Raw genomic sequence first — 23602 nt, 5'->3', positions numbered from 1 at the left:
CAATGTGAAAAGGGTGCCATTTTTTCAAGGGCTTTTCACTGCAATCGGACTGCAATTAGACCTGCTGGTGGCGCTATAACAGGCCAATTTGAAAAGGGTGGCATTTCTTCCTCGGCTTAATAGAATTGTGCGTGTGAAATTTCACGGAAATCGCAAGCTGCATTCATGATTTGAGGCATTTTGTTCAAAACGGACCAATCCTGCAAACTTTGGAAGCCAATCTTAGGCAATCAAAATGGAATATGGGAAATCGGATAAATCCGTGTTGATCACATGACTATAGAGATACTGTGTACCGATTTGTGTGATGTTTGGACAAAATCTGTAGGAGTAGTATCAATAAATGTGTTTTGCACATATCGGCCTCCTGGTGGCGCTATAACAGGCCAATTTAAAAAGTTTGGGCCAGAGGTTCCAGGGAGTGTGCGTGCACAGTTTCGCAGCGGCCGGGCCAACGGTGCCAGAGATTAGCTGGTAACGGACGGACAGGACAGACGGACACACGGACGGACGGACACACGGACAAGGGGTAAAACTTACTCTCTCGCCATGCCTTTCGGAATGTCACGCAGTTCTGTCTAATTGAGCAGGACCTTAGATCAGTTTTGGTCTTCATCGTTTTCCTCCTCCAAGAGGTCAACCTGCTGTCCACATGTCACATTAAAGATTACTTTATAATTACTGTTATCTGTTTTATTCATCCCTGATGTTCAATAATAATACAAAAAGGTTATTTCCGCAAGAAATGTTTTCTTATCTTAAAGGTAAGGGTAAGTGATTTTTGTCAATAAATATATTTCAACAGAAAATACATTTTCAGGGGCGGGTTGCCAAATTCAGCCAGAGAGTAGCCATTTATCCAGAAGGAGCGAGTGCATTAACTCCATTTATCAGCTTAAATTAACTGCTAATTTCTTTGTGTCATCACTTTCAATTTCACTTGTTATCCTGTTATTTCACATCATCAGTGTAGTGTACATTCATGTTTTGTATTTCTCTGCTGTCCAGCAGCAACCTGCTAAGTCCAAAACGCTCATTTTTCAGGAAATGAAGAAAACCGTATATTTTCAAAACAAAGCAATACTGCTGTAAAGTTGCTATAGTGACTTTATATATTGTCAAATACTTTCATGTGTCATTATATTATCACCACTTTACCCAAATCCAGCTCAAATGGAATTAGGAGTTTTGTCCAAACAGAAATCCAGCTCAAATGGAGTTAGGAGTCCGAACAGCTGACAATAGCTCCAATCGCACGGACGGAGAGATTCCAAATGGGTTTGATTGATTGATTGATGTAGTTTATTTAGAAAGACATGAGAATAGTACATGACAGTACATAACAGTACATGGAAGTACAAATTCACAATACAAGGTCTACTAAACTGGAAACCCTCATTAAGCATTACGCTTGTTTAAGATGAGGACCCCATGCACACAAATCATGATGAAATATAAGAGGCAGGCAGATATACACACTACTATACAGAATGTCATACAATCAGCTTTCAGGTTACTGGTATGACGAGAGAAAAAAAAAAAAAAATAATAATATATATATATACAAAAGAGGAAAATGAAAGAGGGGGGGGGGGGGTAGGGAGGGGTAGGTTAAGACTTAGACAGGGGCCATTTTCGAATTGCAGCCTCCTGAAGGTGTATCTTTAGGGCAGTTTTGAAAGTGAGTAGGGTTTTACACTCCTTTACTCCTTTTGGTAGGGCATTCCACATTTTTGATGAATAGCATGAGAATGAGTTCATACCCTTAGTTGAGCCAAATCTGGGTTGAACATGATCAGTGGAGCTGCCTCTGGTGTTATGATCATGGACTTCATTAACATTTTTGAAGTATTTTGACAAATACAGGGGGATCCCAATGTTGTGGTGTATCTTGAAGACCAGGCCCATAGCAAGTTGCTGTACTCTGTCCTCAACCCTAAGCCATCCAATCCTAGCAAAATGAGCAGGGGTTAGATGGGTTCTGTGATTGAGGCCAAGAAGTAGCCTTACAAGTTTGTTTTGGGATGTTTGGAGCCTTGTTTTTAAGGCCTTGGAGGTGTTGTGATACCATGAAGTGCATGCATAATCATAATGACCTTGAATGAGGGCCCCTGCAAGAATCTTCAGAGTATTCTTACTGACTAGGCGATCAATCCTCCACAAATAGCGTGTTGTTCGGTTGACATTTTTGATCACTTTTTCGGCGTTTTTGTTACCGGAGAGGTTTGCCTCCAAGATGGAGCCCAGGTAGGTAATTTCATCCTTTCTTTTGATGACATTATCACCCACTTTGATCGTGAAACTCTCTGCCTTGCTAAGGTTAGGACTGGACCCAAAGAGGATGGATTCAGTTTTACCCAGGTGTAATGAAAGTTTGTTGTCAGAGAGCCAGATGCAGATCTTGTTGAGTTCGGAGCTGAGAGTTTTCTCAACCTGCAGCCTGTCCCTGTCCGAGACTAGCAGGGCCGAGTCATCTGCGAACAGGAACAGCTTGCAGTCGCAGGCCGATGACATGTCATTCACATATATCAGGAACAGTAAAGGTCCTAGTATACTTCCTTGTGGGACACCACAAGTCACAGGGAGGGGGGGGGACTGGGTGCCGTTTACTTCCACCACTTGCTCCCTCCCTTCCAGGTAGGATCTCATCCAGTTCACTGATGTATCATCAAAACCTATTGCTTTGAGCTTATTGATCATAATTGGGTGATTGACGGTGTCAAAGGCCTTTTGGAGGTCCAGCATGACCATGCCGCAATATTTGCCCTTGTCGACATCTTGTTTGATAGAGTCGTTCAAATAGAGAAGGCATGTGTCAGTGGAGTGGTTTGTTCTGAAACCAGATTGGAATTTGTAAATTAGATTTTTTTCGGCAAGATACTTATCGACCTGTTCATAGACTATTTTTTCCATGACTTTCGAGATGGAGCTAAGAATAGAAATAGGGCGGTAGTTGCCAGGGTCTAATTTGTTTCCTTTTTTGTACAGAGGGGTCACCCTTGCTTTTTTGAAATCGTTAGGGACCCGTCCCTGTATGATGGAGAGGTTTATTATGTGGGTAATGATTGGAGCAATGGAGGCGGCCGAGTCTTTTAGAAATTTGGCGGGGATATTGTCGAGGCCTGTGGCTTTGTGTTGATGAAGAGCACTCAATTTTTTAAACACCTCTTCTGTTTTCACAGGGGAGAGTTTAAAATCATCTTTCCGTACACCCTGTTTTTTGTAAAATGAGTCAACATGTTCTTCACCATAGCACCCAGAGTGAGGGGGAAGTTTTTCAACCAAATCTGAGGTTATGGTCGTGAAGAATATGTTGAGGATTTTACTCACTTCATGTTTGGATGTGATGAGAGTGTCATTCACCTTGAGGCTTATGTTTGTAAACCTGGTTTTCAATTTCTTGCTGCAGCCTAGTAGGTTGTTGAATAGCTTCCAAAGCTCTCGTGGTTTGCTTTTATTTTCCTCAATTTTGTCATCGAGGAAGCTTTTTTCTGCTAGTTCGAGCATGCGATTAACCTTGTTTCTTAGCTTGTTTCTTTCTTTTACAAGTTTAGCTACGTGGGATTCGAGACCTTTGTTAAAACACCTGGCGAGTTTGATCCTACCTTTATGAAGCTCAGAACACTTTTTGTTTCTGACCTTCATGGCAGTAAGGATGTCCGAATTCATCCATGGTACCGGGCGGGATTTGACCATGACGGTTTTCATGGGGGCCACACTGTCCAAAATTTGAATGAATTTGGTTTTAATTCGGTCTAAATTCCAAATGGATCTCCAAGCTCATAATGCATCACAACTTGTGAATTAATGCGATGATGCTTCATGACACTTATTATATAGGCTTACAATAATAAACAGGACTTTAAATATTACAATAACTTCTGCAAAGAGGGGTTCACAGAGTTGGAGTTTCAGTAGAACTAGCGTGACAGAAATGCTATGAACTCCTTTATTGTCACAATGCTCTCCCCCTTAAACACTTCATATATTTTAGAAATAGAATTACTTGTTTTCATAATATTAGCGTCAGTGCTAAGTTTGATAACACTGCATAGTTTTAACAGACTACTGGGGAAAAAAACAGCATCATTACTGTTTGTCTCCGCCAGGCCGAAAGGCATAGCGAGATATATGTTTTGCACCCTGTCCGTCCGTCCGCATCCGTCCGTGTGTCCAGTCCGTCCATTAGCAGCTAATCTCCGGCACCGTTGGCCCGGTCACTGCGAAACCGTGCACACACACTCCCTGGATGCCAATTCAGAACCTCTGCCTCAAATTTTTCACATTGGCCTGTTATAGCGCCACCAGGAGGCCGATTTATGCAAAACCCATTTTTTAATATTACTCCCACAGAATGTAGAACTCTCACAGTATCTCTATAGTCATGTGATCAACACGGATCTGTCCGATTTCCCATATTCCATCCTCATTGGCTAAGCTTCCAAAGTTTGCAGGATTGGTCCGTTTTGAACAAAATGCTAAACGCAGCTTGCGATTATCGTGAAATTTCACATGCACATTTCCACTAGGCCAAGGAAGAAATGCCACCCTTTTCACATTGGCCTGTTATAGCGCCACCAGCAGGTCTAATTTAGCAAAACAATTTTTTTTTGAACAAAATGCCTCAAATCATGAATGCAGTGTCCGATTGCCGTGAACGACCTAAGAATAAATGGCACCCTTTTCACATTGGCCTATTATAGCGCCACCAGGAGGCCACAATAACGTACCTGATCTGGCGGAGACCTGTGCTCCGAGGAGCACTTTTTCTAGTTGTTTATGTGCTGCTCCTCTGCCTGTGTGCACTTAGTCACGGTGTTCAATAGCGTTATGAAAAAGGGGAAAAAAGCTGAAAATGGTGTTAGCTGGTTGGTCCTGGAGACCTCACGAAAGCGGAATAAATTATCCTGGTTTAAAAGGCAAATCCAGGTTTGACAAGCCTGCGCTGTTCAGCCTGGTTTATTCAGTTCCATGAACGCCAAGCTGGGCTGAGAAGGAGCGGCTTTGTCGAGCCAGGATCGTTAAACCAGGCTGAATGTGCGTTCACGTATTCCTATAAGAATCCTTGAATTTGACCAATCATGGAGCCCAAAACCAGAGCAGCGTTCTTCTCTGTGGCTGAACAGCAGCACTGCAGCAGCTCATGGAATCATACAAGGAAGTAAAATGTATAATAAGCAAGAAAGGAAACACGGCCTAAATATAGATCCAGGGAGAAAAGCGTGGCAAAGTATTGCCGACAAATTAAATGCAGAATAGGGATACTAGGATTCAAGTTCTTAATGTGAAACAAACAAACAAAAAATCACTCATAGATTTGTATGTATGTATAGAATGTATTTTAATCCTCCTACGTTTGCACTTTGGTACAAAAATATATTTAGCGTTCAAGACCGCTCCTGAGCAGACAGACAGACAGTCTATACCTCACCCCCCCCACCTCGGGCTCCCCAGCAATACACATACATCTCATGTTGTTCAATAAATGCTGTTTAACTTGAGCAGATGGTGTGGTCTGGTCTCTTACTAGTGAAATAGTGAAAGGGAAGAAAGACAAGCATGGAATTGAGTCATTCTGTCAGTACACAATAAAACCTTTTCTGTACATTTTTCAGTTAAATTCACACAGCATTTTGAGCATTGACCTGTGCATTATATTTTTTAACTTTTTAAACTGGCCTTTTATTCCACAGAGCATGAAATCTCTGGATAGGTGTAGTTCAAAAACCTTGCTGACTGATTTAGGAACTGTTATACTTGCTGGGGCAGTTCTACAAAATACACAGCTTTTAATTGTTAATACTCGCCACGTAACTTTGTATTTTCAGAACTGTGATGAGAATGATTCCTTTTCAAAATACCTGAGCATCAAACTCATCTAGGTAATTGACATCTGTGAAAACACTGACTTCTCACTGAAAGGCTACAGTACACAGACACAACATGACAGGCTAAATCATTCATCTTGTTTTTTTATTTATTTTATTGATCTCTCTTCCGGGGAGTGACAGGGCTTTCTCTGTGGCGGCCCCTCTGGAATGCACTCCGCAACCATATCAGAGACGCTCCCTCCCTCCCTCCCCACCTTTCTTCAAAACTGCCCAGAAAACCCACCTTTAGAATTGCTTTTCCGTTAGTTTTTACGGTTTTATTGCTTTTACAGTATACTTATCTTATTTTCTTGTCAGAGCTTTTATTCTTTCCTAATCCTAATAAAGTTGCCCCCCCCCCCCCCTCTAAACATATATTTTAAATATTTTAGATGTTTGAAATTCCATTTCTGCTAAGCAGCAAGCTAGATAGGATCATTTGGTTTCCAGAAGGCCTTATTTATGTGTCTGGGGGGGGGGGGGGGGGGGCAGGATATTCACTTTATTTCTCACTCATTTTCAGCTCTTCTGATCTACAGACTGTTAAGCATAATTTATGTTCCATTGTTAGCTTGTAGGTTGGCTATTTTCGACAAGCAATACCATCTTGCGACAAAGTATGAATCAGGCTTCAGGCATTTGAAGATTGTGTGAGCCAACAGTCTATCAGAGAATAATGAGGAAGTGGCTGGGTCCTTTACCACTAGTAGGCGGTCAGCATTCAAAGAATGAGGAAAAACAATGAATGAATTTTATTTGTATATCGCTTTTCCAAACATAGTTACAAAGTGCTTTGCATACATCAGCAAGAGAAACATAGAAATAAGAAAAAATAAAAACATAAAAAACATTCCCATAAACACAGCCCATAAAACAATCCTTAGGAAAAACACTTTATATACAGCTGTGTTTTCAAAAGTGATTTAAAAGAGGACACTGACTCTGCTAGCCTAAAATCCATGGGATTCTAGAAATGTCTTCTAAATTTCAACACTTTTCTGAAAAAACGTATGTTTCTATATCAGCGGTGCTCAAACTTTTTCATGTCAAGGACCCCCCAAAATGATATATTTGGCCCGCCGACCCCATCTTAAAATGTTTTGTTCCCATGCATTCTAGAGCAATGGTACCCGGGCCACAAAAAGCCCGGTCCCCCGAATGGATGTCCCAGAATTTCCTACGACTCAACGATTCAAAGTCAGAAATCATTATAATAGGCCCGCCAAATTCCACCTTCCCCTTCCGGGAGGTGTAATATGGTCGCGTTTCTTTGTGTTGGTAAGTAATCTTGCCGCAGAGCACCATCTGGAGAGGGGATATGGAATCTGGTAATATAACTTGGGGAACATAGGCCTGGGAAACATGGATGCGCTCCCGTCTACAGCTCAACAAGGACACGCAAACAAGCGGCTTAAAGGGATGTTTCACTTTAAAAAAAACTTTGGGTCATTTTATCGTCTACTCAGGCTTTTGTGAGCCCCCCAGACCGTTTTTAAGTTGCTTGATTCAGTATTTAGATATTTGATATTCATTTTATCAGGCACGCCCCCTTCCTATACAAACCCATTATAAGTTGAAACTCCATTTTAATGTTAGATTAATTGAAAACACCCGTCCTTGGTTCTGGTGACTCATCCTGCCCTCCTAATATGTGAGGGGGCTGTGTTTTTTCGATTACTTTTTCATTTTTTTTATTGTATTTAATTATTTTCATTTTCCATAAATGAAAAAAGTTATCGAAAAGTGTTTCAAAGTGTCCAAAAATGACAAAATAACACTCAACAATCATAATCCGTGGAAACCCTTGATCCACAGCCTGGGTTCCACAATCACCATCAGACCTCCAGCTTATACATTTGCTCACCTCTGATTAAAGTTAGGAGCCCTTACATGAAAGTAGTTGTGACACTGCATTCCTTTAAATCCTGTCATGCCCTTTATCATGATCTAATCACTCATCATGTACATACGGGTGTATGCAAGGATACTATGCAAGGATCTAAGACTGTCTCATCATGATAGAAGATTTCTCATCAAGATATCACCGTAATGGAAAGAAACCACAACTATCGAAGCTACCATACCAATCCAAAAATAGTTTTGGATTGCTAAGGTAGAACTGGTAGAACTTGATCTCCTCCTGACCTCAAGTAACACTTGTCACGGTGCAGGCCTTCGGCCCCGCACCCCTCCTCCTCTCTGACTCTGTGTGCCTTTGAGTGTGTGCCCTGAACCCGCAGCACGCCCGGCTGCAGGCCCTTGGGCTGATTACCGTGGTTCCTATATACTGACTCTCAGCTGGTACCTTTTTGTGTTTAGATAAATCTGTGTCACGAATTGACCTGGCCTGTTCGTGCCTTGTTTTCCCTGTCGTGCTCTTGTGTTTATTCCCTCCTGCGTGAGGTTGCCTTTGTTATTCCTTTAATTATCAGTAAAGTACCTGTTTCATCCATCTTCCTGTGTCGTGCTCTGCATTTGGGTCCAGCCCCTCCGCCCGTGTGCTAATTGTGACAACACTGTCCTCTGAAAAGCCAGCAATCTCTACAATAACCATATGACACGTACCCCACTCTCCTCTGCACCTAAATGGCCCTTTGCTCATGTAATGTGCAATGGAAGCACTGTACTGATAAGACCCAATTATTGAAATCCCAAATACGGAATAGACTTCCATCATGCCACATTCAATGTCTGTCTTAGCCTCCTGGCAGTCTTAAAGTTTTCTAGAATAGGTAACCTCTTTAATCCTGGCATAATAAGTTCATAGTTAAGCCATTAATTAATGCATGTATAAAAAAAATCACACCCAGTGTGAAGTGGGCGGTGTGGTCATCACAGTGGTCATCACAGTGATGGAAGCTCACTTAATTTTTTTATTTTTTTTTGAAGTGCATAGTCCTATTTATAGGTTATTAATGTCATCTGTGTCTCGCTAGCCAATCACAGTGCTGAATAGAGTCAGCCAATCACAGTACAGCTAGGGGTGTACTAATGAGACAATCACAGTACAGCAAATGTGTACTAATGAGGTGTCCCAACCCCACTTATAGGGGCGGCTACACCGCCCAAAAATGGCTAAAGGGAGGGAAGGCCGGCGAGCCGGCGGGCAGGGGACCTCTGACTCATGTCCCCATGACTCAGCCATAACCATACAAGGAGTGTTGTCCATATATGGGCACAGATGACACCAGGGATCTATAGGCATAAAAGGGACAAGGACTGACGATACAGAGATCTCCATACAGTATATGGAGGTCTCTGTATCTGTCATATGACATCAGGGATCTCCATATATTATAATAATAATGAATACAACTTTATTTATATAGCACCTCTCAAAACTGGGTTACAACGTGCTAAAGCTTACGGATCTGCTAATTTTTATGCTTTTGTGTGACGCTGTAGTGTGATCAAGTAGGGCATTAATTTATGAAATAACACAAAAAGTAAAAAAATCACACCCTGTGTGAAGTGGGCGGTGTCTTGCTAGCTAATCACAATACTGAATGGAGTCAACAAATCATGTACAAAAGATAAATACATTTATTGAAACACTCTTTATGATGGACGAAACCATAACTTGAAAAAAACAAAACTATGTTTTTTTTCAAGTTATGGTTTCTTATATAGGGCTATGCACATGTGTCATGTGACACTGGCCAATCACAGTCCTGAATAGATTGTTATTGGCCAATCACGGTGCAGGATAATTGTACAAATTTCCAAACCTCACTTATAGGGGCGGTTTCACAGCGCAGGATATTTGTACATTTTTCCAAACCTCACTTATAGGGGCGGTTTCACCGCCCAAAAATATGGAGATATTGGAGGTTTCTGCCCGACAACAACAATATCATCATCACATAACAAATTGTACTCATTAATGGTCAATAAGTTGACTGTAAAGTCCAGTATGAAACACACTGTAAACTTTACAGTGTAAAGCCTCATATATATTTCAGCGTATGACCCTGGCTCATGGCAAAAACACACACACACACACACACACACACACATACACACACACACACACACACACACACACACACACACACACACACACACACACACAACAGATTTTCAGCAACAAAAATGGGACACATTGTGTCAGCTTTTAGTTGAAAATGTATAATTTTTGGGGAGCAACATGGTCGTACGATGAAGGCACACCATGCTTAAAGACATAATATGTAACTTTACCCTGTGTTTAGATAACAAAACAATAGATATATTTTAATTTTTTTTTAACCAATGATTTCCCTCTATACCAGCAGTCATCAGCCACTGGAGTGGTGTTGTGGTGTTTGCAGAAACACTCTCGAAACACCAAACACACTGTTTATTTTGGTGGACGGGGACCAAAGACAAAACAACAGTGAAAACCCCAGAATACAACAAGAGGGCAATGTGTTTTTGCTTTTTTGGGCATTGGCCTGGATATCACGTTGGTCCACGAAGTAAAAAATAGATACAAATCAAACAAGGCAGTGCCGATGGAGTTTCTGTTAATGTATTGAATATTTGTCGCCTCAAATATTTTCATAAACATACTGTACTGTAACTTTAAAAAGAGATTTGTTTGTAACTCGAGGAAGCCCTTTTTGTTTAAATTTAACATGCAGCACCGCCCTCTTGTGTCGAATAATAAAACAGCTCTACTGTATGTGGAAGTTTGATTAACAGGTGCATGTCATACTGTTAGTTAACGGTAACCTCATTTCAGCTCGCCTTAACATTCCTGAATGTTCATAACAGTGGCATCATAGGTTGTGAGCTTGCGAGTCCACATCATGGAGTGCTTCACCTCTGCCTCATCCTTGGTTTTTCAATAACTGAACACCTGATTGATGATTGATGTACTGTACTTTATTTAGTAAGATATGAGAACAACAGTACATGGAAGTACAAATTCACAATACAAGGTTTACTAAACTGGAAGGCTCATAAAGCACTAAGCTTGTTTAAAATGAGATCCCCATGCACACACATCATGATGACATAAGAGACAGACAGATATACACACTACTGTTCAGAACGTCTTACATTCAGCTTACAGGCTACTGGTATGAAAGTAAAACATATGTACAAGAGAAAAAAAATGAAAAGTTCGGGGGGGTTGGTGTGGGGGGGGGGGTTAGGTTAAGACTTTGACAGGGGCCATTTTCGATTTGCAGCCTCCTGAAGGTGTTTCTTTAGGGCAGTTTTGAAAGTGAATAGGGTCTTTACTCCTTTATAGGGCATTCCACATTTTTGTTGAATAGCATGAGAATGAGTTCATTCCCTTTGTTGAGCCAAATCTGGGTTGAACAGGATCCGTGGAGCTGCCTCTGGTGTTATGATCGTGGACTTCATTTACATTTTGGAAGTATTTTGACAAATACAGGGGGATCCCAATGTTGTGGCGTATCTTGAAGACCAGGCCCATTGTAAGTTGCTGTATTCTGTCCTCAACCCTAAGCCATCAAATCCTATAGCAAAATCCTATAGCAAAACTATCAGGGGTTAGATGGGTTTTGAGTTTGAGGCCAAGAAATAGCCTTACTAATTTGTTTTGGGATGTTTGGAGCCTTGTTTTTAAGGCCTTGGTGGTGTTGTGATACCATGAGGAGCATGCATAATCAAAATGACCTTGTATGAGGGCCCCTGCAAGAATCATCAAGGTATTCTTACTGACTAGAGAGGCAATCCTATACAAAAAGCGTGTTCTTTGGTTGACCTTTTTGATCACTCTCTCTGGATTATGTTGCCAAAGCATAGTCCCCTGCCAAAGATTATTAATAAATAACAGCCATCCATTATGGGCCATTTTAACCCATTTAGGGCGGGAACCCCTATTTGTAACTATACCTTTCAGGACGGGTTCCCCTTTTGGGGTTGTTGTTGCTATGTACAGTATATAACAACATACTTTTGTTGTAAATTTAGAATAAATATTTGAAGTTTTCCAGAAAACTTAGGTCAGGATTTAGAAGGCGTTAGTAGAATCGGCCTCAGGTCTAAATGGGTTAAGAGGATGAATGCTTTTTCAAGCACTATGTCAAGTGAACCTAACAAACCTTCATAATATACCGTTCTGGTCTCACATCAGCTGATTCAGCCAACCAACCTAAGCCTACAGTAGCCTAATTTATACTCAGTAGTATAACAGTGTCGCTTGCCAAAGAATATGTTTTAAATACAAAATCATTTTGGGGGTCTTTGACATGCAAACGTTTGAGAACCACTAGACTCCACCCGTGGAACAGTTGGAGGCTAGTACCAGAAAGACAGAAGGATGCTCAGTGATGTGAGAGGGAGGATGATACATGATAAAGCAGTGTGAGGAGCAGAGGATGTGGCGATAGCGTCCACGCTGGGTGAAGATGTGGTGGTAGTGTCCACGCTGGGTGAAGTGGTGCTAGTTGGAGACAACAGGCTCCCCACTGTATTCTCCAGGAAGGACTGGAAGCGGGTCGTCTTGGTGAAAACCGATGGCGATGATGCCTTTCCCCGCGTTTGATTGCCGCTGTTGGCGACGGTCAACACCGCAGTCTGGAACCAAAAGGCACCCTGCTTACACACCAGAGGACCTCCAGCATCACCCTGTAGAGGTACACAGTTGATTCAGTACATGGTTAAACCAAGTAATCGATGAAATCGAATATTTAAAAAAAAATCACACCCTGTGTGAAGTGGGCGGTGTCTTGCTAGCTAATCACAATACTGAATGGAGTCAACCAATCATGTACAAAAGATAAATACATTTATTGAAACACTCTTTATGATGGACGAAACCATAACTTGAAAAAAACCAAAGTTTGTTTTTTTTCAAGTTATGGTTGCTTATATAGGGCTATGCACATGTGTCATGTGACACTGGCCAATCACAGTCCTGAATATACTGTGATTGGCCAATCACAGCGCAGGATAATTGTACACATTTCCTGGGCCCAGATCACAGCGCAGGAAAATGTACATTTCTCCAAATCTCACTTATAGGGGCGGTTTCACCGCCCAAAAATAACTGACTTACTCAAATCAAATTTGGGGGGGGAAACTTTGAATTATATTCGTCTTTTTTTTCTCTTCTCATTACAGACAAAACATTTCAACAATACCATAAATAATCGATTTAATAGATTATGAAATTAATTCTTATATATAGATTTGTTGATACAGTATATAAAAAAAACATCTCGATTGTTTGATTAATCGAAAAGGTAAGCGATAGAATAATCGGCAAGAAAATTATCGATAGTAGCACTAATTTACTTCAGCCTAATTCATAGGCCTACTCTACAGTGTCGCCTGCGGAAAATAACAGATTTTCAGGTGAAAAACACACTGCATCATGTCGGGTTTTCCCGCTTGAAAATCTGTTACCGATGTTAAGACCATGTGACAAAGCATGTATTGGCCTTTATCTTTGCATAAACTGCAGTGTGGTATCCAAAAGAGAAGCTCTACCTGCTGCAGTGTCACAGCTCCTGTACATATGGAGTCACTACTAGATGAGGCGTTCCCACAATCCACCACAGAGGTCTCAAACTCCTGTAGATCTTGTTGCTCTGAGGTCGGGAAGACAGAAGAGGAAGCTGAGAAATTGACACAGTTTAACCTGGACCACTATACACAATGACATAATCCACAGCATTCATGTAAATATACTTCCAAAAAGGTATGTTTCACATTAAGTTGAATCATTTTGAGCATTACTGCAATGGTACAAAATAATGTCTCAAGGTCTGAATAAGAAATGAAAAATAAAATGAGCAATTTGCATGGTAAAGTTCAAAGACTTGAAGTTCAAGACTGAGTATAAACTTCTATCGTTGCATTTTCAGTCAAAAATGACCCCAGCCTTATTTAGGGACTCACCTCCTCCTTCTCCTAATCCCCAGCCCACTGCCCAGCACGTAGAACCTGCTGCGAAGGTGTCTGAACCAGTGTCCACGCAGATTGGTTGGATACGGTCAGAGAAGGTGGGCTGGGATGCCAGTTTGAGAACTGCCACGTTATTGTCACCGGTCAGCGTGCTCACGGTGATTTCTGTCACAGTCAGAGTCTGTTCAAATGGGTTGGCGCCATTCTGCTTCAGACGGCCCAGGATGACGGTCCATTCGGACACAACAGGTGAACTGAGACAGAAAGGGTTAACTTAGTGAAGGGTGCTGCACTGCTGCTGAAGACACACATTTCCATGCATAGATCAGTGGTTCTCAAAGTGGGGTCCAGGGACACCCAGGGGTCCTTGGGGGGGTTCCAGGGGGTCCCCAGCTAAATGAGATAATAAAGCATCAATATCAGTCTAAACACTTTAACCCTATTTTATACTTTTACAATTATCCCAATGTGACACCTTGTGAGTTTGTAGATCTCAACATTTTGAAAAAAAAACTTCTCTTTTGGGGGTCCCTGGCACAAAGTCTTTTCAGATACGGGTCTACGGCCAAATACAGTATAGACACTGTAACACCACCATGTGATCTGAAGAAAAACTTACTGATATAGTAATTCAAAATGATTAAAGGTAATTCAAAATGATTAAAGATAGCAATGCAAGAACACTATTACTGGAAAGGCTGTATAGCTGAGAGACACCATCTGGGAATTGTTAGGTCGCCTGTTCGGGGGGATGAAAAGAATTAAGTAAACTTGGAATGATAAAAGTGCATTCCATTTTATAATTTATTTAGTCTGATTATTATTATTTTTGTCAATTTAGGTAAATATGTATAGATTGTAAACTCTTTAAAACTACAGCTGATATAACAGTGTATAGTATTTGTACTTTTTGTTGTTATATTGGCAGAAGATATATTGTTGCATGCCTCTGCTTTCATTTCACACAGGGTAGGTAAGACTGTCAGAATTGTGATGTGTTACCTCGAGAAGCAGCTGGCATCACTCATGACAAAGTCGGCTGCCATCAGAGTCCCACCACAGACATGTGTACCATTCTTCTGTAAGCTGGCCATCCATGGCCACAGACCTTCTGTTGTCACTAAGGCTCCACCAATACGAGTGTTCAAAGGGGCACTGCCGCACACCAAAACTAAAATGAAACAAAAATGTAAGAAAGTACAGGCCCGGATACAGAAATTATTAAATGTTTTGGCGTTTTTTCTCCATTTTTTCCCGGCTGTTTGTGTAATACTGCTTGCTTCCTATTGTTCTTTTGGGCTTGTTTTCCTAGGCTTCTTTCTCTCGCAATATCTGGCAACACTGCCCATTGAAAATCAGGGCAGAGGATTATTTGAATTGTGCAATGATACATGATGGAATATGATTAAGGATTATTTTGATTATGGTAAGCTCACATTTCATATCATGACATAAATGTAGCTTTCACAAGCAAAAAAAAAAAAAAAAAAAAAATATATATATTTTTTTTTTGGGGGGGGGCAGTCAGGGCATTTGGGGGGGCATGCCGAAAGGCATGGCGGGAGAGTATGTTTTGCCCCCTGTCCGTCCGTCTGTGTGTGTGTGTCCGTCTGCGACCAGCAAATCTCCGGCACTGTATGCTTGATCTCAGCGAAACTGTGCACACACACTCCCTGGATGCCAATTCAGAACCTCTGCCCCAAATATTTCACATGGGCCTGTTATAGCGTCACCAGGTGGCCACGATAACTTACCTGACCTGGCGGAGACCAGTGCGAGTCCGAGGAGCACTTTTTCTTCTTGTTTCCGAAGTTATAATAATAAAGATTCAAATTCAATGTGCTTTTTAGTTGTTGTTAACTAGAAAGCATTTTCACATAATTTGTATTGAAGATATGTCAGTTTTACAGGATGATAAACAAACTACTGTATTTCGAAGAAGTCACAATTATTTTGATTAATTAGTGAATTGTAAGTTAAATAGATTGATGGTGACGTTGACTTAAGTAGTTTTTTTTTGTGTGAAGAAGCATCAATTAATGGTGTTGATTTTTTACCTGGTAATGTCGTTGAATTGCATGATGATGTACTGTAGTTTCATTTACTGGTGATGTAGTTGCATTGACTGATGCCGTAGTTACATTTACTTGTGATGCTGTTGCATTTAATGGTACTGTTGCTTTGACCTGTGATGTAGTTGTATTGACTGGTACTGGAGTTGTAAGTAGAATTGTGTAATGTGTTACTATTATCAGTATTTGTCAATACTAATCAATTCATCAAGTTTAAGAATTTCTGGAAGGCTGCAGTTTTATACATTTGAAATACAGTTTCAATAATTTTTGATTAAATAGTACCTGCTGATGTATTCGTCGTGATTGTTGTTAAAGGTGCTGCTGTTGTGGGTGCCTGAGTTGGCGACAAAACCACTGTAAAAATAAAACTTTCATATCAATGCTTGTGCAGGCAATAATTAATAACAAGAAAAAATGGAATGTCATTAAACATTTCATTAAAAAGGCACATTGTGAGCTTTTATCGGTTGAGTCAATTCTTACCAGTGGCAACAATAGATGATGTGTTCACAGGAAGGGAAAAATTAGAGCTGGATGCAGCCGCCACGAGAGTATCAGTCACAGAAGTGGCATCTGGTGCTGTGGCATTTGCCTCTATGTTGAATATTAATTCAGCCTGTACCTTTACTGATCCTGAGCTGTAAAATGTATGTTGAAAAGTTTTTTTAATGGTTTATTTTCATTAATATTATTATTATTATTATTATTATTATTATTATTATTATTATTATTATTACCCTAATAATAATAATAATAATAATTATTATTATTATTATTATTATTACTGTTATAATTATGACATATAATGGCATTATATTGACTACTTTAAAGGTACAAATGAATTATATGTTAGTCAATTAATAAAAAACATAGATACTACTCAACATTAAAAACCATTGGTGCATACCTGAAGCCAGTTACAACGGTGCGATTGAAATTAGAAAACTTTGTCTTATAGACGTTGTCCATCTGTAAACAAAAATTCAGTCATTGAAATAATTACAGGAATAATTCCAGAGAAACTGTGAAAGAATCATTATTATAAGTTCATTCCATGGTTCATGATTAATAGATTTACATTTAATTAATGAATAAGAATGTTCTTCTCATGTTGAAAGCTGGAGGAAGTTGTTTGTTAAAATCTATAAAACATTTTAAGTTGTTTTGTTATTTGGTAATAGTACAATAAAAGCAAAACATTTCCATTCAGTAGGTTTCTTTTTAAACATCATTATTAAACATTTGCCATAAATCAATATTATAGTAAAATATATGATAGAAGGAATTACTGAAGATATGGAGATTTTTTTTTACAGGCTTTGCATGATCATAATGGACTTACCGCTGAAGCTACTTGGGTTGCTAAGTTCTGGAATGCGGGTGAGGATGTGTTCGCAAGTGCCGGTGTGAAGGTTTGCTGTAGATTGAATTCCAACACGACCTTTGGTGGTGCAGGTGCAGGTGTAGTCGGGATGGTGGTGGTAGGTGTAGTCGGGATGGTGGTGGTAGGTGTAGCCGGGATGGTGGTGATAGGTGTAGTTGGGATGGTGGTAATGGTAGGTGTAGTCGGGATGGCGGTGGTAGGTGTAGTCGGGATGGTGGTGGTTGTAGGTGTAGTCGGGATGGTGGCGGTAGGTGTAGTTGGGATGGTGGTGGTGGTAGGTGTAGTCGGGATGGTGGTGCTATGTGTAGTCGGGATGGTGGTGGTTGTAGGTGTAGTCGGGATGGTGGTGGTGGTAGGTGTAGTCGGGATGGTGGTGGTTGTAGGTGTAGTTGGGATGGTGGTGGTTGTAGGTGTAGTCGGGATGGCGGTGGTAGGTGTAGTCGGGATGGTGGTGGTGTTAGGTGTAGTCGGGATGGTGGTGGTTGTAGGTGTAGTTGGGATGGTGGTGGTTGTAGGTGTAGTCGGGATGGCGGTGGTGGTAGGTGTAGTCGGGATGGTGGTGCTATGTGTAGTTGGGATGGTGGTGGTATGTGTAGTCGGGATGGTGGTGGTAGGTGTAGTTGGGATGGTGGTGGTGGTAGGTGTAGTTGGGATGGTGGTGGTGGTAGGTGTAGTCGGCATGGTGGCGGTAGGTGTAGTCGGGATGGTGGTGGTGGTAGGTGTAGTCGGGATGGTGGTGGTAGGTGTAGTTGGTGCAGCTGTGGGCAGGCCAGCACAGGTGACGCTCAGGTCACTGTTAGTCCCAGAGGAGGTGAAGGTGATAAATCCTGGCTGGTCGCTGGTGATCTGACTGTTGATCCAAGACTGGTACTGAGACACTCTGGCGTAGACTCCAGGTATATTAGGCTGGGCGCAACCCACACCGAAGCTCACTATTCCAGACTGAATCCAGCGGGCACCTTCTTTGCTCACCATTGGGCCTCCTGAATCTCCCTATAGGGAAACACATACTGCATTAAAACAATGACATATTTCCAGGAAGAAACAATGAACACAACCATTCAAATGATCACCTGACATGAGTCCTTCCCTCCAGCACTAAGTCCAGCACAGATCATATTGTCAGTGATGGAGCCCACTCCTAACAGTTGAGTGTAGTTGCAGTTACACTGTCTGTTCCCCACCACTGGAACCTCCACTTCCTGGAGGTTTTGGGGGGAAGGGAGGGGAACTAGGGAGACACAAAGTTAGTTTCATGAGAAAATGACCATATAAAATGTTTTGTTTTCTTTAATCAGTCAACTGACCTCCTGCATAACGGTGATGACTACCTGATATGAACATATCTCCCATCCTCTCTTTCTGTATTGCACCATTTATAAGATACATGGCGTTAAATGTACTACTCTGACCTACTCACTACCTGTAAACCAAACCAGATCATCAGGCAATGAGATAAACATATAAATCTATCTTAATCAATGTTTGTTTATTTCTTCATTTAATTATCGACGACGACCAGGGACAAATTAATTCACCCGGTATGAAATGCTACAAACAAAATGGGCTTCATTTTGATTCACTATACTCACTACCACTTCCAATGGTGCCCCAGCCAGTGATCCAGCTGTCGATACCACTGTAGAAGGTGCTCCCCGATGCTGCCAGGCAGACTGGTCGGATATAGTCGGTAAACGGCACCGGTGATGCAAGTTTCAGAAGAGCGATGTCATTATCATGAGTATCACTGTTGTAGTTGTTGTGGCGGATGACCTGGCTAACCGACCGAGAGACCGTGTTGGGGTTGGTTTGTTTTGAACTCTGCAGACCCAGATAAACAGTGACACCAGATGTGTCATGTGTATGATTACTAGGAGTAAAGAAAAAAGACAATCCATAATGAGCACAATATTCACTTTTCTTTTTGCAAGTATTAATGAACTGGTCTTGTGAGAGTAGCGGATCTCTTGCTGGTAATAATACCCCACCTGTTGAAGCAGTGAGCAGCTGACAGCACCCATTCCTTGTTAATAAGAGATCCTCCACAGCGGGAAATAAATGGTGGTTTACTTATTTCTATATAGGCCTGCCAGGGCCAGCTCCCAGCTGGAGCGTCTTCACCTCCAACTATCCTGGTGTTCAGAGGAGGCTGGCCACACACTGAGAGAAACACAACTGTCAATAGATCTGGGTGGCAAAGCCAATAGAGTAATGCTTAATTTATGTGCTGTCATACGATGAAGTGTAAATCAGGCTTAACCACTTCAACAGGACTCTATACTAGATTCTACAGTTCTTCTACAACAAATCTCTTCGCTGAAAATAGCCAATCTACAATGCTTTGTAGCTCACATGTGTGAATTTGTACAACTGAATGAATGGGGAAATAGCATAGGCTGTATATGCAGCAAATGTTCACCATGTAAGTAAAGGTAAAAGGTGTGTCACTGAAGACTAAATATCTGTGTTCTGTTTTAGGACTTAGACTGGGGTTTTACATACAGTAAATGTTCGTAACTGTATTGACTCTGAACCTAAATATGGGTCAACTGGCTAGGTTAGACTAAATGAGCAGCCTTAGCAGGGAATTATTGCTCTTTAGCCAGGTAAAAGAAACAATAAAATAAAACTTTACTTACCATCTAATTGTGAGTGAGTCCACGAAAAAAGAAATGGAAACAAGCTATTAAAATGACAAATGTAAATAATTTACAGCACATCATTTGTTTTGTTCATCAGGGAAGAGGGAACAGAGGTGCTGTATACACTGTTTCTCAACGTTTGGATTCATTTTTACACTCTTAAGGTCCTTACACACCGACGAATATGCGAATATACGCAAAATTCGGACTCGTTCCGAATAATTAAAAGACGCTTTTTCGCTTCGCGAAACTGATGTGGACGCTTGCATTGACTTTATAAGGTTTTTAAAAAAAACGTATTTATTCGCATGAAGAATTCGCCCCGGTGTGTAAGGACCTTTAGAGTTAAATTAACACTGAGGATTTTACAGTTTAGGTTGGGGTACCAGAGATAAACACAATTGTATCACATGGGCGTCCGTGACCGAATGCATATCATTGAAATGAAAAAGGTTTAAGAGTAACTGCTGTACTACATAAAGTGTCTGTACCAGTCATTGGGTTTAGTCATTATAGTCATTATATAAGTGTTGTGTGCAAACAGCTTCATCTTTATGTGGGTTTTTGTGGCTTGACAGGAAATATCTTCATCTTGACAAAACGTCTGGAGGTTCATTATTATGGTTATAAACAAAGGGACCTTGCAAAACAGATACAGTCTCATCCTGATGTCTTTAATCCCAGTTTGTTTTTGGAATCACTCATTCATTCATTACTCAGAGATTCTAAATGATCAACACACCAGGTGTAAACTTTCCATCAATGTTTCTGATACTTAAACCAAATAGAACATTTAGTTTGGACTATTATGTTACAATTTAAGGTACTGTAACTAATCTTTTATTTGCGCGAGCACACACACACACGGACACACACACACACACACACACGGACACACACACACAATCTCACACACACACACACACACACACACACACACACACACACACACACACACACACACACACACACACACACACACACACACACACACATTGTGTGCACGTGCGCACACAGACACATACACACACACACACACACACACACACAAACGCACGCACGCACACACACACACAGACACACACACACACACACACACACACACACACACACACACACACACACACACACACACACACACACACACACACACACGACTTGCTTGCTTGATTATATTTTCTCTCTCTCTCTCTTGTACACACACACACACACACTTTTTTTTAAATCAAGTTTAAATAGGTAAACTTTTTTTTTTACATTTCTTTATTGGAACGAGGCTTCATGATATCCTCAGAAATAGCCATTTTAACGCAACAAAATTATTTATCATTTTAATTAATTCTGATGGTCTCTATAAAAAAAGTGACACTTGTGGTGTTAGGGTCCGAAATGACCCGGCAGAGAAGTGTGGCTCAATTCCCCCCAAATTGTCAATATTCAATGATTACATGTTTGAGAGTGAGAGAGACTTGTCCTCAATTGGCATTTGCTATCAGGAGTAAAATAAAGTTTGAGTTTATGAAAAATGAATGACTTTTTACCTTCTATGGTATACGGGTCAAAAATGACCCTAACACACCAAGTGTCACTATTTTTTATAATATTAAAACATTTTAAAGTTAAAAAAAACTAAAACAAGTATTTTTTGTATTATTCTTTTTTGGAAGTGTGCTCTAATTTTAGTCTATTATAGCTAGATAACATCATTATCCATTGTCTTCATTATAGGAAATGTAATGAGTGAATTTTTATATTTTTATAATTGAAAACAAGATATATTGAAAGATGAAACCCTAACCTGTAGCAGCACAGGTGACGCTCAAGTCACTGTTAGTCCCAGAGGAGGTGAAGGTGATAAATCCTGGCTGGTCGCTGGTTATCTGACTGTTGATCCAAGACTGGTACTGAGACACTCTGGCGTAGACTTCAGGTATATTAGGCAGGGCGCAAGGCACACCGAAGCTCACTATTCCAGACTGAATCCAGCGGGCACCTTCTTTGCTCACCATTGGGCCTCCTGAATCTCCCTATAGGGAAACACATACTGCATTAAAACAATAAGATATTTCCAGGAAGAAACAATGAACACAACCATTCAAATGATCACCTGACATGAGCCCTTCCCTCCAGCACTAAGTCCAGCACAGATCATATTGTCAGTGATTCTGCCCACTATGCCCACATAGTTGCAGTTACACTGTCTGTTCCCCACCACTGGAACCTCCACCTCCTGGAGGTTTTGGGGGGAAGGGAGGTCAACTAGGGAGACACAAAGTTAGTTTCATGAGCAAATGACTATATCAAATGTTTTGTTTTCTTTAATCAGTCAACTGGCCCGCTGCATAACGGTGATGACTACCTGATATGAACATATCTCCCATTCTCTCTTTCTGTACTGCACCATTTATAAGATACGTGGCTTTAAATGTACTACTCTGACCTACTCACTACCTGTAAACCAAACCAGATCATCAGACACTGAGGTAAACATATAAATATGTGTGTTTATTTCTTAAATTAATTCACCCGGTATGAAATGCTACAAACAAAATGGGCTTTTTTTAAATGCACTATACTCACTACCACTTCCAATTCTGCCCCAGCCAGTGACCCAGCTGTTGATGCCACTGTAGAAAGTGCTCCCCGATGCTGCCAGGCAGACTGGTCGGATATAGTCAGTAAACGGCACCGGTGATGCAAGTTTCAGAAGAGCGATGTCATTATCATAAGTATCACTGTTGTAGTTGGGGTTGCGGATGACCTGGCTAACCGACCGAGAGACCGTGTTGGGGTTGGTTTGTTGTGAACTCTGCAGACCCAGATAAACAGTGACACCAGATGTGTCATGTGTATGATTACTAGGAGTAAAGAAAAAAGACAATCCATAATGAGCACAATATTCACTTTTCTTTTTGCAAGTATTAATGAACTGGTCTTGTGAGAGTAGCGGATCTCTTGCTGGTAATAATACCCCACCTGTTGAAGCAGTGAGCAGCTGACAGCACCCATTCCTTGTTAATAAGAGATCCTCCACAGCGAAAAAAAATTGGTGGTATACTTATTTGTATAAAGGCCTGCCAGGGCCAGCTCCCAGCTGGAGCGTCTTCACCTCCAACTATCCTGGTGTTCAGAGGAGGCTGGCCACACACTGAGAGAAACACAACTGTCAATAGATCTGGGTGGCAAAGCCAATAGAGTAATGCTTAATTTATGTGCTGTCATACGATGAAGTGTAAATCAGGCTTAACCACTTCAACAGGACTCTATACTAGATTCCACAGTTCTTCTACAACAAATCTCTTCGCTGAAAATAGCCAATCTACAATGCTTTGTAGCTCACATGTGTGAATTTGTACAACTGAATGAATGGGGAAATAGCATAGGCTGTATATGCAGCAAATGTTCACCATGTAAGTAAAGGTAAAAGGTGTGTCACTGAAGACTAAATATCTGTGTTCTGTTTTAGGACTTAGACTGGGGTTTTACATACAGTAAATGTTCGTAACCTTATTGAGTCTGAACCTAAATATGGGTCAACTGGCTAGGTTAGACTAAATGAGCAGCCTTAGCAGGGAAGTGTTGCTCTTTAGCCAGGTAAAAGAAACAATAAAATACATCTTTACTTACCATCTAATTGTGAGTGAGTCCCTGAAAAAGGAATGGAAACAAGCTATTAAAATGACAAATTTAAATAATTTACAGCACATCATTTGTTTTGTTCATCAGGGCAGAGGGAACAGAGGTGCTGTATACACTGTTTCTCAACGT

The 23602-nt window shown here is 40.9% G+C and overlaps 1 protein-coding gene across 1 annotated transcript in view; it reads right to left on the bottom strand.

Moving 5' to 3' along the window:
• LOC308098796 (transmembrane protease serine 9-like) overlaps positions 1–23602 on the bottom strand; it is a 146611-nt gene that overhangs the window by 20423 nt on the left and 102586 nt on the right. Inside the window, exons 18-19 of the mRNA XM_080447225.1 lie at positions 18266–18365; positions 17969–18185 (exon numbers count right to left, since the gene is read on the bottom strand). Of these exons, the coding sequence (XP_080303351.1) occupies positions 17969–18185; positions 18266–18365 (317 nt within the window). The remainder of the gene's footprint in view (positions 1–17968; positions 18186–18265; positions 18366–23602) is intronic.

The sequence above is a fragment of the Gymnoscopelus braueri genome (assembly GCF_963280865.1).
Source record: "Gymnoscopelus braueri genome assembly, chromosome: 13".
Classification (NCBI taxonomy): Eukaryota; Metazoa; Chordata; class Actinopteri; order Myctophiformes; family Myctophidae; genus Gymnoscopelus; species Gymnoscopelus braueri.
This window is presented reverse-complemented; position numbering and strand designations above follow the sequence as displayed.